At 39.9% G+C, this 18,728-nt stretch overlaps 2 protein-coding genes across 7 annotated transcripts in view; both read left to right on the top strand.

Annotated features, from left to right (window-relative positions):
• The first annotated feature begins 285 nt into the window (after window positions 1–285).
• Window positions 286–9,047, top strand: pgm2 (phosphoglucomutase 2). Its single transcript, XM_048262608.1, has 13 exons — window positions 286–512; window positions 1,825–1,992; window positions 2,403–2,594; window positions 3,375–3,458; window positions 3,658–3,851; window positions 3,959–4,148; window positions 4,329–4,426; window positions 4,754–4,943; window positions 5,302–5,395; window positions 5,767–5,896; window positions 6,397–6,586; window positions 6,850–6,983; window positions 7,274–9,047. Exons 1-13 carry the CDS (start codon window positions 438–440, stop codon window positions 7,374–7,376), a joined length of 1,842 nt encoding a protein of 613 aa, XP_048118565.1. The 5' UTR covers window positions 286–437; the 3' UTR covers window positions 7,377–9,047.
• Window positions 9,048–9,353: 306 nt separating this feature from the next.
• tbc1d1 (TBC1 (tre-2/USP6, BUB2, cdc16) domain family, member 1) overlaps window positions 9,354–18,728 on the top strand; it is a 50,300-nt gene continuing 40,925 nt past the window's right edge. For 3 of the 6 annotated variants that reach the window (XM_048249493.1, XM_048249484.1, XM_048249467.1), the window contains exons 1-3: window positions 9,394–9,430; window positions 10,154–10,293; window positions 10,660–11,064. In XM_048249493.1, the coding sequence (XP_048105450.1) occupies window positions 10,231–10,293; window positions 10,660–11,064 (468 nt within the window). In that variant the 5' untranslated portion in view covers window positions 9,394–9,430; window positions 10,154–10,230. Of the gene's footprint in view, window positions 9,431–10,153; window positions 10,294–10,659; window positions 11,065–15,875; window positions 16,116–18,728 lie in introns of those variants that run through there. The other 3 variants (XM_048249477.1, XM_048249502.1, XM_048249505.1) reach the window with 3 other exon arrangements.

The following is an 18,728-nucleotide window of genomic DNA, read 5'->3' as shown; positions in this document are numbered from 1 at the left end:
GTTGGCCCGTGTATAATTCTTCATTCTACCTGATCCACATCCCACAATTTGAGCCTGATCAATTCTGTCGTTGTCAGACCTGGAATATACCCTTGCCAGTAGGGAAGGGGGGAAATCAATGATGGGATAACCTAGTCATTCTGTATTCTGGTAGTCAGCTGACATAATGCTGCTGCTGTGCCTAGCTGTAATAGGCCAGAAGCACTGTCAATGACCAGAAGCGAGTGCCCTCCCTCTTCCGCGAGCGTGATCAGAGTGCACTCCGTGACTGAGTGAATAGGGAGGGTCTAGTGAGTCAGTGTCAGTGACAGGACCTACCGGTGAATGAACTATAGCGTTACACGCACAAGGTGTGTGAACGGCATTTCTTGTACGTCTTCACTGAATACCAGTGCGCCAATCAGTACCAAACATTATTTGTAAAGAAAGTAAACGATATGGAGAACGATCTGCCAACCACGGGGAACATTAGCCTGGACGATGCTGTCAAACAATGGCTGCAATTTGACAAGGTAGGATATGGCATGGTAGAGTTTATGCTATTGCTGCTAGGTCTGATAACGTTAATTAAAAAAAGAAAACTAACATGTTAACGTTAGCTCGGTGATGCTTGGTAACTTCTACCCAGCTGATGATAAGGTGCAACAACACATAATGTGTATTAGCGGTTATTTGTTTACCTGCAACAAGCTAGCAAAGAGACAACTCTGTGTTAAGGTTAACGTAAGTCGCTAGCTGGATGTCGCCTTGTGACGTAAGTCAAAACTTATCTGCTTGACTTGAGAGCGAAGCAGGTAACGCTAACTGTTAAACTATAGTAACGTTAAGGAGATACTGTTATTACTAGGTTAAGGAGTTCACTAAGTTACACCTTATTTGCAAGCAACTCGGTCGGTCCGATGTTGTACGTCTGAGTTAACGTTATTTCACCAGATTCTGCACTATGCGTTGTGTAATAGCCGACAAAGTCTGCTGAAGTGGCATGACTGTGGGGTTGGATATAAGGGTACATGGCTTTTGATGACCCCCGATATGGAAACGTAATTTGGCCTTATTAGGCTTAATGCTAGTCAGAATGTTGGCAGCATATACAGGTTGCCAGCATATAAAAAGAAAAAAATACGTTAATAATAGCCTATTCAGCGTCCTGTACGTTCGGCATGTCTGATAGTAAAGCATGGAAAAGCTGAAGTCTAGCTGGTACTACTACCACATGAGCATGTTACAATGTCTTAATTGAAGTAACGTGCTGTGTTGGCATCTGATCCTCTTGGACACATGAAAGACATTCTCAGAGCCTAAAGAGAAGTAGGAGGTTGCTGATTAACTAAAATTGGAAAGCAAATAAGATGATTTTCCCCCTTTGGCTGTGATGAGGTTAGGTGGGTTCCACACACTCAATGCTCTGTCAGTGGTAAATTGAGGTCTGTGTGTGGATGGAGGTGAGGAGGCTAAAGAGACCTCACATGCCTTCAGTTACATTGCACTACAATGAGCCATATTTTTCTGTCACGAGAAAAAAATTTGGGGGCTGGCAGAAAGATGATGAGAGTGAATGAGAAGAATTTTCCATTGTTTTCTGAATTTGTCATTCCTTAATTTCTCGTAGGTTTTTAGGCCCACCTACATCCATAACCCAAACCAATACGAAACATGACATTCATCACACCACACTCAGCGGAGACAGACAACCGTGTACCTTTAGCACATTTATTAGCAAAATGCTGATTTCCTTACATGCTAGATTCACCCCAATGACTAATGTCTGATTTTTCTTCTAAAAGATATATATATTTTTTGTCAACTTGCTTCTTATTGAATCAGAATCCAAAGACCATTGCTGCCGTCAGGGGCTTGCTAAAAGAGGGGGCTGTTTCAGAGCTTCAGACTTGCTTTGGGGCCCGGATGGAATTCGGCACGGCTGGCCTGAGGGCCCCCATGGGACCTGGTGTCTCCCGCATGAACGACCTCACCATCATCCAAACCACTCAGGTGATTGATTTGATGTCACCATCATTTGCACCAAACAGGTTATTTATTATATTACATTAGCATTAGTATGCTAAGTTAGTTTAGTGTGAATAATAAAAAGATAATTGAATTACTAGGCAAAATCATTTTGCTAATTTAAAGCCATGTGCATGATCCTACTGGGAGATATGGGTACTGTAGGTCATTGTTACGGATTTCATATGTGAAAGGGGCCAAAGTTTGTTTAAATGTAATCCTCCTTACCTCACAGTAAAGACGGGGAAAATGTGAAGAAACTGTGCCTTAGGAAGCTAGCAACCTTTTTACAGTTCCTATTTTTGCATGCATTCCTACTTATGCATGTTACAATATACACAAAGTACCTCTGTAGAAACTGCTAGACTGTTGCTCATGTCCTGTGCTTTTCTTAGGGGTTCTGCAGCTATCTGGAGGGAAGTCTTCCAGACCTGAAGGAGAAAGGGGTAGTAATAGGGTTCGATGCCCGCGCTCATCCCCCAAGTGGTGGCAGTAGCAAGAGGTTTGCCACTCTCGCTGCTACGGTTTTCATCAACAGAGGAGTGCCCGTTTACCTATTTTCTGACATAACACCCACACCTTTTGTGGTATGTATTTTTTGTACTGTAGAATTGCTCTAGAGTTTTTAACAGAGGTTTTTTTTTTTATCATGGCTGCAATTTTGAGCCAACAGATCCATGTGGGATTTCAGTATAGCAAAAGCTCTTGACAGACAAGACTTTGATCCTGCTAATGCATCTTGGGAAAATCTAGGGTCGAGTCACTTTTCTTAAAAACATTTTAGTCTGTGGTAGTTTTAAAGAATGCGTACAAGTTAATGTTAAAAAAGTTTCTAGCAATAACGTTAGATGCAAAATTGCCAAGAAGATACTAAATCACTTTCTCACTTTTAACTGTGAGGTGGGGAGGGGCAGTTTGATGTTCCGGACCTGTTTTGGAGCAGCATGTATCGAACAGCACTTTACAGTAGCTTTGCAAATTGTATCTGAAGATTGTGAAATGTTAAGTAAAGTAAATGTTAAGGTAAAGTGTTTCTAGTGGAATTGCCTTCCTTCCTAGTCATATGATCTTAACCTGACAGAGTTGCTATAGACTAAACTGGATCACATGTGTGATAAGTAGCCTTTTTGAGTCATCTATAGGCAGTCCTTCAAGAGGCTTGATGTAGTTACAAACACTAAAGCATGACAACATTTACAAACTTTGCAGTGCTCCATGATTGAATTGGTTTCAGTCAAGTGCTGTCCACTGGCTATAGCATGGCGGTGGAATTATTAATCCATAGCCCTCCAGCCAGGCTCCCAGTACCTCCTGACCAGCACATTTCCTCTACTGTGCTTTAGAGGTTGTTATTTGTTTTCTTTCAGCCATTCACTGTGTCTCATCTCGGTCTTTGTGCTGGCATCATGGTGACAGCCTCCCACAACCCCAAGCAGGATAATGGCTACAAGGTGCTCAATATTTTTATATTTTGATTACATTTAGAATTGATAGATAGATAGATACTTTATTGATCCCCAAGGGGAAATTCAGGAATTGTGTTCCTGTTTATGCACATAAACAGAGGGATGGAGAAATGTGACAGATTATTGTCAAATAAATTGAATTCAGATCAGTCTGATACTACATTGAGCTATTTCTCTGTCTTAGGTGTACTGGAATAATGGTGCCCAGATCATCCCACCCCATGATAAGGGAATCTCCACTGCAATAGAAAAGAGCTTGGAGCCATGGTCCAAGTCCTGGAACACAGAAGAAGCCATGAAGAACCCGTTACTAAAAGATCCTTACCAGGACATCCACAGCGAGTATTTCAGTGCAATACAGAAACACTGCTTTCACAGGTAAACACAAAAAGATAACCCCATCACCTGTCTTTTCCCTACCGGATTCATCAATATTAGAGTTGTTTTCTGTTATGAATAAAACCTCATTTTCTTCCCATACACAGAGAAATCAATCAAAAGTCAGAGGTGAAGATTGTGCACACCTCGGTGCATGGTGTTGGCCACACATTTGTGCAGGCAGCCTTTAAGGCATTTGACCTTCAACCTCCATTTGCAGTTCAGGAGCAAAAGGACCCAGACCCTGAGTTCCCCACTGTTAAATACCCCAACCCAGAAGAAGGAGAAGGGGTTTTAGTGAGTAGAAATGTTCTCTCCCCATAGAGAGCTGTATATTGCACTGGCTTCATGGCAGTACATATATATACACCCCTTGTTCTCGGTGTGGTACTTGATCATATCCGTCTTTTAAAGGTCCAACAAGTTGCTGTAAATTGATCATGACCCGTTTTACTGTTTGTTTGTGTGCATGCGCAGACTCTGTCGTTTGCTCTAGCGGACAAGGAGGGTGCCACCGTTGTGCTGGCCAATGATCCTGATGCAGATCGCCTGGCTGTGGCTGAGAAGCAGACAAGGTGTGTGTGTTTTTGCGTGTGTGTGTGTGTGTGTGTGTGTGTGTTGTGTGTGTGTGTGTGTGTGTGTGTGTGTGTGTGTGTGTGTGTGTGTGTGTGTGTGTGTGTGTGTTTGTGTGCATGTGCGTGTGTCTGTCTGTCTGTATAGGCTGAACTGAGTACAGAAAAGCAAACAGGGATTTTGATATTTGTAATGTATCATTGTATGTAATCATGTAATCATCAACTAAAAACCTTTTTTGGCTTTCAGATTTTTAGGGTTTCAATACACATTTCAATGAATATGTCTGCACATCTTTATTTCCCTTTGTCCTTTTCTCAATTTGTCAGTGGCCATTGGAGAGTGTTTTCAGGAAATGAGCTGGGAGCTCTTTTGGGCTGGTGGGTTTTTCAGTGCTGGAAGAAGCAACAGAAAGCAGCCCAGTTGAAAGAGACTGTGAAGGACGTCTACATGCTGGCCAGCACAGTTTCCTCTAAGATTCTAAGAGCCATCGCCATTAAAGAAGGCTTCCATTTTGAGGTACAGTGTAAGAAGTTCCGATGTCTACTAGCTAATTGTGTACTAACATATTTTCTTTATTGCTTATGTGAAGGAGCTGCTTTCTTTAAACACAGGATAAAACAGATGACCAACTGGATATACTTGAATTATACATTTATTTACATGTCAATATCACACAAATATTAGTGTGTTTCTGTTGTTGGCATGTACCACTGATTTGTAGGTTTATGGTCATTTTTAGCTGTCATAATATAATGTTTGTGGTGGTACTTTTTAAGAAACATTCCCCAGCATCCCACATCGTTTTAATTTCTCTATTATTGCTCTACCCCCTGTTGGTCTTTTAACTTTCTTCCTCTTTGATTCACTTGTTCAGGAGACCCTCACCGGATTTAAATGGATGGGGAACAGAGCCAAGGAGCTGCTGGAGCAGGAGAAAACGGTGCTTTTTGCATTTGAAGAGGCCATAGGTACAAAACTGTACATAACCTGAACCTCCACACAAGACAGGCCACATATACTGTGCAGCATCTTGTCATTCTCACTAGGTGCTTGTAAGACCAATAGTAGACTATTTGCTTTTAAATACACATTAGATTTAACTACATGGTTGTGGTTCTATTTGTTATTCCATTTCTCTGGGCTCTTAGATTTGAAGGGGGGATGGTAAATATAATACCAAACATAACTTCTTCTTGGAAAAAGGGTACCCAATCTTTAAAGTCCTTATGCAACAAATTGCAAGAGTATTTACAGGAAAATCTTTACTGTTCATGGTGAAATATTATTTCATGTTTGTAAATATTTCAGTTTTAAGTTTGTATTAAATGGTTATCGGCAGGTTACATGTGCAGCCCTGCAGTGCTCGATAAAGATGGCGTGAGTGCAGCAGCCATCGCAGGAGAGTTCATCTCCTACCTGGCAACCCAGAACACCACACTCTCTCAACAGCTCAAGGCTATCTATGAGGAGTGAGTATTTATCTTGTCTTTTTGTTTAATAATGATTGACGTGACACACTACATCTGAAATGTATTTTCTCCCTTCAGTTCTGATTTTACATGGTCATCCATACAGTATGTACATATAGAATAAGCTAGTTCTGATTTTACATGGTCATCCATACGTACATATTGAACGAGCTAGTTCTGATTTTACATGGTCATCCATACGTACATATTGAACAAACTAGTTCTGATTTTACATGGTCTTCCATACGTTCTGATTTTACATGGTCATCCATACGTACATATACAGTAGAACAGGCTAGTTCTGATTTTTCATGGTCATCCATACAGTACAGAACAAGATGTTCATTTGAGGTATGGGCTAGGTGGCCATGCCTTTTTTTTGTTTTGCCGCTGACAAAGAAACTTTTCAGCACTCTGAGGACAAGACATTTTTCCAAACACATTTTCAATATTTCAGTAATCATTTTATTTATTTTTTTTGTGTGTGTTAATCCTTTTAGGTACGGTTATCACATCACCAAAAACTCCTACTTCATCTGCCATGATCAGAAGACTATTAGTCAGCTTTTTGAGCGGCTGAGGAACTTCAGCGGTCCCAACACGTATCCTAAGGAATGTGGGGGCATATCTGTCACTGCAGTGCGAGACCTGACCACAGGGTTTGACAGCAGCCAGCCCAGCAACACAGCTGTGAGCTTTCATTTGTCACTCCAATGTGCAGTTAGATCTTCTTTTGTTCCTTCCTACAATGCTTTCTTGTCTTTATCCATTAGCTATCTTTAAAGAATAAAAGTAAAATATTAAGATCTTCAATGAATACAAAAATCCACCTGCCTTCTCCACGATTACATTACATACTTCCCTCCTGATCTTAGGGTCAAATCTCTGATAGAGCATATGCCTTTATTAAACATATCAAATGTATTGTTTTGTCATCCCTCTCTGTCTGTCAGGTTCTGCCCACCAGTAAGAGCAGTCAGATGGTCACCTTCACATTTGCTAATGGTGGGGTAGCCACCATGCGCACCAGTGGAACTGAACCGAAGATCAAATACTACACTGAGCTGTGTGCTGCTCCAGGGAATAGGTGTGTGGGTGTGGGTGTGTGGGGTGCGATTTGCCAGGGGAGATTTGATTTTGGGCCCATTCATGATATACACAAGGTTCTAGTGACAGTGCAGCAACAATCTTATCTGATTTGACACGGAATGACCAATGTGCTTATTGCATACTACAGTCCAAACAGTACTACCATGTTTTTCTGTTGTCTCAAATGTGTCCAAGTATAATGTAATTATTGAAGTCTTCAGTTTCTGCCTTAGATGTTGAAAACATATTATAGCAATAATTCTCACTTTTTCTCTTTCTATTTTTCAGTGATGTGGAACAGCTAAAGGCAGAGCTGGATAGGCTTGTTGATGCCATTGTAGAGAACTTCTTCCAGCCCACGAAGAACAACCTGATCCCACGGTCAGACTGAGGATGAAAAAGAGAGCAAATCACAAAGGACTGTAATGTTGTTAACATTGCCCTGCCATTCTGCTACTTTTATACCACTAAAAATTACCCATTTTGAGAGTACACCAGTGGTTCCCTGACATGTCATGGCAGCCCCCTTAAACAAAAATTAGAAAATAATTGTTTAATTTCTACACAATAATAATAATCCAGATTTAATCCAGAAGAGAATAATGAGTGTGTGGAGAGATCCAAAGGTGGAAGCAGTTTGAGGGCTGATACTGAATTGCTTCACAATAGTTTGTTGAAGAGACTAGTAAATAATTCTGTAATTTATTTGGAGACGCAATGTGATTCCCCACGAAGCAATCAGTGTGAGTTTCCAATGAATTTGGATGTAGTTCAGCTTTGACCAGTACCCTACTTGGTTGTTTAGGGTTGATGTCCCGGCTCCACAGGTTGGGAACCACTGGAGTATAGTGAGCTCACTTAATATATTGTCCTCTGGACAATGTTATTTATTATTAATTATGTTTTTTCTAATTTGTGATGATGCTGGATTTTCTGTGAGTAATTGTCTAATTACTGTTTTAAGTCTTAAAGCAACCAAAAGAGCCTTTGACCTTGACACTGTTATTGCATAAGGGATCAGTTCTATATGACTCTGCTCTGAACTACTATACATGTTTATAATGAGCAATCTCTCGGGCATGAACATGGTTGATGTGCCAGTAGATCTAGAGCAAGATTACGGTTGTTCAGGATTTCATTACTTGCTGACTTGATATATGATTGATATAGATACACTTAAGTGTGCTTTTGTTTTGTGTTTTGTCTTGGGCACAATTGTCATTGCTATTTTATCACCAGTAGTTTTCTGTGGTGTGTATCGATATGTGTTTTTGTTTATGGATTTTTTTTAAAATTATTATTATTATTCCTGGTATGGCTTGATGTATTCCAGACATATGCAAACATTTCATGAGAGGCGTGTATGGACATGTTTCATATCAAGTTCATTCCATATATACATATACTCCCAAGAATCTAAAATATGGTGTCTTAACTCATGAAATGGCCATTCCAGAAAGTAGCCCAAGTGTGTGTTCATGTTCACCTAAGGATGGACACTGATCTTCCAGAAATTCGAGAAATGTGCATTGCCTAGTCATCTGGTGGACACTGTACCGTGCACAACAAGCAGTAATATAGTCAATCTAAACTGTAAACTTTTCATTTTGTGTGTATGTCAGTGTAACATTTTTTACTTTTCATCCTCACAGTAATGCAATTGATGCATAGTGAAACAACTTTTAGTCAAGTGATATTGGCACAGGGTGTTGGTTCACTGTAATCATTGAGGACCTCAAGGACTAGAAGAATACCTCCACCTAGTGGCGATATGTGTGAAATCAACAGGTGCTACTGTAGATCAATGGGCCTACAGAACAGGCCGACCAGCATACTGCACTCTATGCTTTAACCCCATTTAAGTTAATGTCATTGCTTGAAGCAACTGAACTGCTAACCCAAAAACTACACGTAGGCTACTGATCCGAACAAGGTTACAAAACAAAACCTGGTTACAAAAAACAAAATAACCACTTTTAGCCCATTAAGACTTGCCCATTAAGGCTAACTAACTCTGCATACTGCACACTGCAGCCTTGGCCAATAAACACTATTAACAAAAGTGACTATTGTTTTTCTTTCTCTGTTGGTTAGAATTATTCTTATAACTGAGATATCAAATTAGTTATTGTAAAGAAATAGGTTCTTACTAGTGCTATTAAAGCATGATATAGAAAGGTCAACTAGATGTGTGTAGGCTTATAGCCTACCAGCTCATTCGAGATATTTTCAGACAATCTGTAGACCCCAGTGATCTATTGAATGCCTTCTCCCATTGCCTCGAGTTATTTTTATTCTGCCAGGCGGAGTGGCTCCTTACCCATGTGTTATGTTTGGGGAGGGAGGGGAGAGTAGTAGGCTGTTAAGAAGCAGTCATGTCCTTGAGGTCAGGAGACACCTGCTCCGTTAGCACAAGCATGGTAGTTGAGCTGTAAACAAAAAAAGGTAAGCTATAGCTTTATTTTCTTGTTGCTATTGAGAATACTATTTTTGTAAGGGCACGGTCAATAACAATTGGGATTTAAATATGATCCCGATTTAACTAGACCATTTACAAATAGCTCACATTAAAACAAGGATTACAGAGCCAGTTTATCTCAATAATTAATTTCGTTTAGTTTAGGTAGGCTACTTGACTGTCAAAGTATTTCGAACAATGGTAACTTGCTTCAGATCGTCTCGTAAGGACGCATACGCCCATACTCTACACTACAGATAACATAGAATGCCGGGTTCATTTTTCGCACATTAGGCTACTGTAAAACCATTTCATTGTTGTAGCTATTTTGTAACATGTGACTCTAAAAGACCGAAAAAACACCGACTTAAAACGGCTTTTAATGGGCCCAAATGTGAGAGACAGTGACCGAAGATCCTGCCTGCCTGCCATTCTAAGAAAAGAAAGGGGGGAAAAGATAACGCTCACTGTTTTTACCAACTGCAGTATGCAGGCTACTGTGATTGCTCTTGCTGTCAGTATTAGTTACTGTTTGACAGCATGTTTATGGTGTAGAACTTGCACTTAATCTGTTGTCACTTTGTGAGGAATGAACCAAAGTAAATTATGGCCAAGATGAAGGACTGCCCCTGCATGTAACTCACATTTCTGCATGTTTTCATCTTCACATACTTCTTCAATGGACAATACATGGTCGTTTGAATTGTAAGTAAAATTCTCTAACTTAAGTCCATCCCTGTTTGGACTCATGGATTCACATGCTAAGAGTTCCACAAGCTGAGAGGTCATGGAGGAAGTTTGCTTCAAAGTCAAGCAGAGCAAGTCAACCCTTGTCTCCACACTGGCCCAGGTAAGACTGAAATAAAATTGTCCTAGTCAATTTTCAAGAAGAGTTTTATATTTCCATCTTTTATTAAAATAAGTATTTTTGGAGTATAGGCCTACTTATTACCACCAAATGCAAGAAATGTGATATAGATCTGATTCATTCTGATTTCAATTTGGTTATCAGCATCATTGCTATTTTTTGTAATCTTGAAGTTTGAGTAGTCTATCATGTTCAACTTTCGTTAGATTGTGTCTATGGTTGATCAGAAATGCTGTTTCCCTTATTAACATCTATGGCTAGTGGAAGGGGAGAATCAGCCTGTACAAGACTACAGTGAACAGGAAAGTGAAGATTCATGAATCTGTATGTGCCTCTTTGTCTGCACAGCTTGAGTCTGAAGAAGTCCAGTACCGCCTGTGTATGGTCGGCTCGCTCCCTGTCCACCCTCTTACCACCATGCCCATGTTGCCATGGATTCTAGCTGAAATAAGAAAGCCACAAACTGTGGAGAAAAATCGATCAACATCTCCTTCATGGCCTTACTCAGGATCACGCATTTTGGACCAACCAGTGATGCTCCACATTACAGCCACTTCTGTGTGGTGTGTTCTTGACATCGCGGGCCCTGGGAAACCATGGGATCCATTGCAGCATGCACTTCTGTGGCGGCACCAGCCACATCAAATCACTAAACTCATTCACAACAGCCAGGATCCCAGCTACTTCTGCTGCCTTGCACGACAGGAGGGACATGCTACCTGCCATGTCTTCCACTGTGAGGACCAGCATAAGGTGAGGAAAAAAAAAAAAAAAATATATATATATATATATATATAGCAATGATGCTGAGAACCAAATTGAAAACAAAAAATCAGATCTATATCACATTTATTGCATTTGGTGGTAAGTTGCTTTTTTTATTTATTTAATATCATATTCAGCAAGCCATAACTTGGCAAATATTCATCTGTGGGCCAAATCACTTTGCATTCATAGTTGTGATGCCTTCAGTGAGAATCTACAATGTAAATAGTCATGTAAATAAAGAAAACACATTGAAATCAGAAGGTGTGTCTAAACTTTTGGCCTGTACTGTATATATAAATGACACAGAATCAACAGCCCTTCCTCTGGTCTTGCAGTAACCTCTGGCTGGATGTCTCTGTGCATGACCTCTATAGTGTTTGTTTTGTGTACTGATCCAGTGACATGATTAAGAGACCTTGGAATGTAGTGACGTGTGGCACCATAATAAGCTCTGTGTGTGTGTGTGTGTTGTATATTGTAGCTGGAATGAAACTAGAGTATCATGTTTATTTCTATTATTTTGCATATTATCTTTTTGATCATGAACCTTTATGACTGTTGCCCTGCAATGTTCAATGCAATAGTGCTTCAGCCAATGTCTTGTTCTGTCAAGTTCCAGACATCACACAATTTTACAGTGTATCACTGCTACATTCATTGGAAGTATGACACATTTTGTGAACCTTTGTTCTTAAAGTGTGCTGCAACATTTTAATAGCTCGAAAACTGCAAAAACAAGTTGGCCACTAGGAGGTGCATTAACCCAACTCATTATAATCCATTTGTGGATTAGTGCCACCACCTACTGATTAATAATGTTCAATGCAAACATCTACCATTTTTCATATTTGCCACTCGATATTTGCCAATATAGATGTAAAGGTTTAGACTTCCTGAAATTTGACACATTGCATTATCACCACATTGCATAGGGGATGCTATAACTGACAAATTTCAATATCATAACATTTTGAAATGTGGTATGCTTATACTTGCCTTTGTTTGTCCAAGAGTTCAATGCAATGCAATACAATTCAGAAGCCAATACATGCTTGCCAATGTCAATACTACTGCACGCTACATGAGTATTTCCATTTTCGCTACTATTTTTCATGAGTGTATAGAAGACTCTTCTTCATTCTAAAGGTTTCTTTCCAAAAAAGGATGGCTCCCTGCATCCAAGCAGTCTCCTCAGCAGAAAAGCTCCTCTGTCCTTTCCTATGAAGTGTATTTACATTGTCAGATCAATTATGATTCAGATGAATGCAAAGGTACTTAGTATTTTACCATGTCGGTGACCATCCCAAGATGTTGACCAATATAGGACATTTTCCCTATGGGCAACCACAATAACCCAATTTGATAGGTTAATATAACCTATTGCTGTATTAGACCACTATTTAACCAGTGGTTGGATTAAAGTTGGGTTGTTTTTAACCCAAAATCTTTTAGAGTGTAGCCAATCAATTTTAGACAGCAAAAACTGAAGGCAGAGATATGGTCTGTTTAGAACCTTTGAAACCACGCCTCACAGTCTGCTCCTTTCAGGTCCCTGAGAAGATCCCGGCATTGGTTAGGGCATATTTTGAGGACATATTTTGAAGTCAAAATAACAATTTATTTTGATGCGACTCCATTCCCGCTGCTAAAAACTATAAACCATTGTGTTGCTAATGCAAACAACAGTCTCGCTCTGAACTCGATTAATGTAATTTTGTAATTAATGTAACTTTGAACTCACTTATTACTCATTGATGCTAACCACATTAAATTCCTTGTAGGAGCCACTATGATGTTCTTCAGAGCACAGTGGTGCTGTTGTTGTAGGCAATTGTATGTGAAGGCTGCTTTAGGCTCAGCAGAATCCCTGTGGGTCTGTATAGATAAATCACGTTTTGTCTGCTATTCTAAACTCTATTTTTTGAGATTCTGACTTAGAAGAGTCCTGTCTGGTTTGGCCCAGATCCATATAAAGAGTTAAAAGTTCCAAAAAACTGGTGCTGAATGGCTGAATTGCATTGACTACTGACCAAGTGATTGGCCGTTTTCAGTTCCAAAACTCCCATAATCCCATAAATGCTTTTAGCCTTTTATTCTTTTATGCTTTTAACCTTTTCCCTCTGAACGGTAGAATGACATGTCCACTTCAGTTTCCAGGAAAAAACAACTATTTTTTGGTTCCATCTTCGAACCAAAATGCCACGTTCCGAACCGTTTTTGTTTGGTTGAAATGCTCCGAATGGTTTAAATGTTGGTTTGCAAATGGGAACGGAACCGGTTCTCTATCAGTGCAAAAGGGCCGGTTCTCTATCAGTGCAAAAGGGCCGGTTCTCTATCAGTGAGATACCAGTCTGGCACACGACTATAGAGCTCAACAGTTACTGCCCACTCAGATTCCTGAAGTAACAATTTAATTCATGTTGTCCTTTAAGAACTGGATTATAAACCATAAAATCATAACCGTCCAAGGTAGACTTAAAACCAGCTGTGGTATGATTAAGCGATTGTACGCTCAAATAGACACCAAAAGTTCATGGGGCATCTATCTTGAATGTATTTTATTCGTGATTTCATGGAAAAGCACTACGCTACTCAAAATCCTTACATGTAAAAGCAGAGCCTTTGATTGGGGGAGATCTCTATTGCCATGGAAATGTTTATGACTTAATTGTGTGATCCATTTGTCCATCGTGCTCTTGTGATCCATTTGTCCATCGTGCTCATCTTACGAGTAAGCAGTGTTGCCAGATTGGGTGGAGTGATTTCCACCCAATCATGTTCGAAAACCCGCCCTCTTCAGCAAAACAAAAAATGCCCAACAGCAATTTTGTCATAAATAGTCACCATTTAACTCAAATTTTATCTGCCTGAAAGCTTATTTTCCCCGGCTCGAAGAAGTCAAAAGAAACCCAATTGGGCGGACACCCAAACAAGATGTTCAAACAAGATGGCTACTTGCAATGAGATGGCTACTTGCAATTGAATTGGCTTAATGTAAGCGGTGATAAGTTAGTCATCTTTGTCTTACATGCAAAAGGAAGTGTGTTAAACTATTGTTAGGTTGGAAATGTATCATTCGCAATGGCTGAGTTGAGTAGTTCCTTCTCTCAGAAATTAAAATATATAGGTACACAGCCTTTTTTTCTTGTTTGCTTATAATGAAATGTTGTATGATCACAATTCATGCCAGAGCTGGTCAGCCTAAGGCAAGTCCTAAAACATTTTAGCCTACAGATTTTTCCAGAGATCGAATAGAGAAATTAACATACATCCGGAATTTACATCCGAAGCCAGGTTTGGGTAGCCTGGCGGGCCATCCTATATCATTGAAATGTAGTCTGGAATCGAACCATTCTACTCGCTTAATCCAAGGGGCGGGCAGAGAATTGTCTTTCAAACTGCCTAGGCATGCAATAGGCCAGCGCTACGACCATATCCGTATCCGGTCGGCAAAGCGGCAAATACATCCTTCTTCGAAAGGAATGACTTAAGTGCACTGTGTTGCTCAACTTTCAAAAAAAAAAAAAAAGTCCAACTCCTCCAAAGTTGACGCCAACGCTGATTCAAACAACCGCTCTTCGTTCGCCGTAGCCACCTTCCTTGTTGTTCACCGTCGCAGGACTGTCGTTATCCTGTTAAACCCGCCTTGACTCTCTAACAAAATAGAGCGCTGTGATTGGATGACGTCCACGGCATCAGCCAATAGAAATCCCTATGGTTTGATACTAGACGTACAGGCTGAGCAAATTAATTTGCCGCCGCTAGGGTGCGTCTAGATTTCTAGGCTATGGTTTGGGTTGATTTAGTTTACAACAAAAAGCTACAAAAAAAAAGCTATGTTTAGATGTCCCTATCTGTTGTAAAATATTGAGAGCGCAAACAAAAAGAAAAAAAAAGCGATTATACATTTGTCGAGAGGAAGGATGTTTTGGCTGTTCTCCCTACAGATTCACGGTAGGCTATTTCGTTGCTCTGATTGGTTAGTTCTATCCAATTGTGTGCAGAGCAGACTAAATAGATGCAGAAGCATTTTTGCCCTGTATCGGTGAAACGCCCCATAATCACATCAGAATGCAAGCAGATTACATTCTGACTGAATTGAGTAGCCTACCCTATGGCTGTCAGACTAGGATGACGCTAAGTTTCAAAATGGTAAATGGTAGCAACGTCTGCAAATTTATATAAAAAATAGTTGGAAGACTGTGTACATCTATATACAGCAGAGGCAAACTGTTTCCTGACTGCCTGTGCAGTTTATTATCAGTTTGTAAAGGTTAGGCAAAGAAGTAACAAATGCCTGGTCAACGATTGGTTAGGCTAGACTAATGATTTTAAAGTTAATGCAAAGTGTACGCCCCTTACGATGCTGGAGTTGGAAATGTTTCCCAATCATGAGAGGCCAGACTCTCTTCATGAAGTGACTGAGTCTGGTATTAGCCTACTGTGTTGTTTCCTTGTCTGATGATCTACTACAAAGATAGGCTAACCATCTCGCAATAGCCAGAACAAAATGGGGCTATCCTATCTCAAAAATCCATGCATCCATCGCCAGAGTTGACAAGGATTTTTTTACATGCCATGGGCCTACAATACTATGATAGGCATATTATTAGGCGTAGGCTATCCAATCAAATTAATTCTTAATTTCACAGCTAAACCATTTTTCTTTAGATTTAGGGTTGTTTTTCAAGAAGGAACTTTGTTCACAACTTTTCAGAGGAGGATCATAATAGCCTGACATTATTTGTCATGGACAGTGGCTACTGCAACCAACATTTCCATCACTCCCGACTTCCTCTTGTCCAGACCCTGCTTCTGACATACCATTGGATGAGGAACAGCGGGTGACTGAAATTTTAGTGCTCGAGGATCTGAATGGCATGGGAGGAGAGACAGAAAAGTGTTTGAATTAACAATTGAATGTAAACTAAACTGTGGACATTGCTCTTGAGGAAATGTCCCTAACTGAAGGGATGAAAGCCCGGCTCCTAAGGTTTAACTTACTGCGAAAAGATGTCAAAATAGAACAACAAGCCGTGAGTATCTGAATAAGTTTACCTACTTCTGCCGGGCGGTTCCCGTTCTGTTAGGGAAAATAAGCTAACTTGGCTAACGTCGCTGAAGTTATGCTAGCTAGCTAACGTGTTTTCGAGAATCGGGCTACAGAGAAAGTTTGGGAACAGCACGGTTTCCCGGTGGATTGCCAAATTGTTGAAATAATATCACGAAATAGCAGACAGGATATTGTATTTATTTTAAGCAGCCAATTGATTACCTTTGTGTCATCCTTACCATACAGACGTGAACATCGTTTTCGAGTTTCATTGTCACAATGCTGTCAAAAGTTAGGTTGTTGACTGACTTTACTGAAAGCAATTTAACCAACGTATAGGGATTGGTATTCGCTAGATACGTATTGTATGTTTTGGAAACCTGTCTGATGAAAGTTCAACGATTTAGTTGCGTTAATGCAACCAGGCGTTTCTATTCGCCAGTTAAAATATAAGTGACGACGTCAGAATCGTTACGACATTTTAATGTTATAGAAATTTAGCGAGAGGAATTCGGACACGCAGTTGGAAGATATTTAGCATCCCTTGATTATATGTGCAAAGTTATAAAAAGTCTGCAGGTTGCGAATTGTTGAAACGTTGTCACATGCCACTGTGTGAAAAAGTCTGGAACCTTAAGGTTGTTGCCTTTACATTCTCTGGCCAAGGTGGTGCCTGAAAAGTTCAAGTGAAGGTTCAGCCCCTTGAAATAATATGATGAATCCAAATCTGAATTGCACTCATCATACTTTTAAAATGAAAAATATTTTGGTCCAAAAGTTAGAGTGCAAGTCTCAATTCAAGCCCTTAATAGCCTTTTAGCACTAGTTACTAGTTACTACTACAAGCCCAACAGCACTGCTGCAGAAAAAGTCCTAGGGGAAACACTGCATAAGTAATCATATTGAATAACCACAGTATTGATCAAAATAATCATACAGTGATGATTAATAGCTGTCAGTATTTGGAAACATCCAGTGTCCACACATAGGGGAATAGGAGAATATTGCATTTTGATGACTGAAACCCACTGGTTAGTTGGAGAGAAAGGAAGTTAGCAATGAAGTATCGAAATCAGCAAAGATACAAAGTGTATACTGACTTTAGTACAAAAGACGAAGGTTTCTGGGAGGTAGCAGCTCATGACATGTAAGCCTATTTAAAACAATGAGTCAAATTGTTTTTGCTGCTCTAAGGAGCTGTAATCACATGTTGCTGAATGTGGAGTAAAGGTTTACTGGGTTGAATTTCCACAGTGCACAACTTGTTGTTAAAATGTCCTGAGGGTCTATGCACTGTGAAGGTGTATGGGAAGATGAATTGGGCTATGAGATATTTTAAAGGAGGCATTTGGTATAGCAGATGCTTTTGTACAAGAACATTTGATAGAGATGTTTCTGCACAGTGCAACACCATAGCAATTGCATATGCATACATTAATATCAGATATTATTATTATTATTATTATTTGTATTAGTTGTAGTAGTAGTAGTATTAAGTTCATAAACATTCCTCAAAAGAAATAACTAGAGCTTACACAAGGGATTGTGAAGCATACCGTGTGAGAGAAGCTCTGATCTTCAGAATATTGTAGGCTAGAAGTTGTACTAAGAATGGAATCTCTGCTCTGTTTAACTGTGCAGTATTTCATCTGCATTTTTGTAATCTCTTACAACACAGCCAATGAGGTCTAGGCTAGTTAGGCTATTTGTTTCACCTGGCTATGTGTGTAGGTCAGTGTAGATCTGCTTTTGCTAACTTTACTAAGGCTGTGAAATTGACAGCTCTTGCCAGCTGTTAATGGATGTCCACTTTATAGGTTACTGTTTTTTTTTTGTTAAACCACAGAATATCATGCTCACAGGCGCATGTTGTAGGCCTAGGTTCTCTACAGGTACGGGCAAAGTTTGAAAGTTTGTACAGACAGTGCAAAAAAAAGAAAAAAATCAAGGTTTATTTTGAGCCTGAATCTGCTTACCCTGATTGTGAAACTACACTTCATAAGATAATTTAAAGTGCTGAATGTGATGGTTCACATGATGTCACTGAAGTTATTGAAAGCTGTTTTAGCACCACTTCTTCAGAAGATAGGCTGTTGAAGCTACTGTACAGCACCATCTTACATGCTTTGCTCTTTTGAACGGCCTCTGCCTGAGTGACTGCAATGAGGTCTCCCAAGCCAGCCCGACGTTGGCAGCATGGTACCTGTTTGGTAAGAGGGAGTGGCTCTGCACCGGGACACAAAGACCTTATTCAGACACCGTGTGCCCTTAATTAGCCTCAAGTGTTAGACTGTGTGAAGATGTTCCTGGGCAAATGGCATTAAACTGGCATCAAGCTGGTGCCTTTTTTTAGTAGCAAAACACAAACGGCTCTCTGTTCATAACATTTGCAAAGGGGAGTTATTGTCATCAACTTGAAATAGTTTGTTAATATTTTGTTAAGGTTTAAGCTTGTTAGACTGGGCTGTTTGTTTTTGTATCCACGCAAGTTAGTGCCTCATAACATGTTACATCAACTTACAGGTTATGGAAAAAGTTATGCAGAACACATGCAATACAGAAATATCTGTTTCAGGCAAAATCCAGAACTTCCTAC

The sequence above is a fragment of the Alosa alosa genome, chromosome 1, assembly GCF_017589495.1.
Source record: "Alosa alosa isolate M-15738 ecotype Scorff River chromosome 1, AALO_Geno_1.1, whole genome shotgun sequence".
Lineage (NCBI taxonomy): Eukaryota > Metazoa > Chordata > Actinopteri > Clupeiformes > Clupeidae > Alosa > Alosa alosa.
This window is presented reverse-complemented; position numbering and strand designations above follow the sequence as displayed.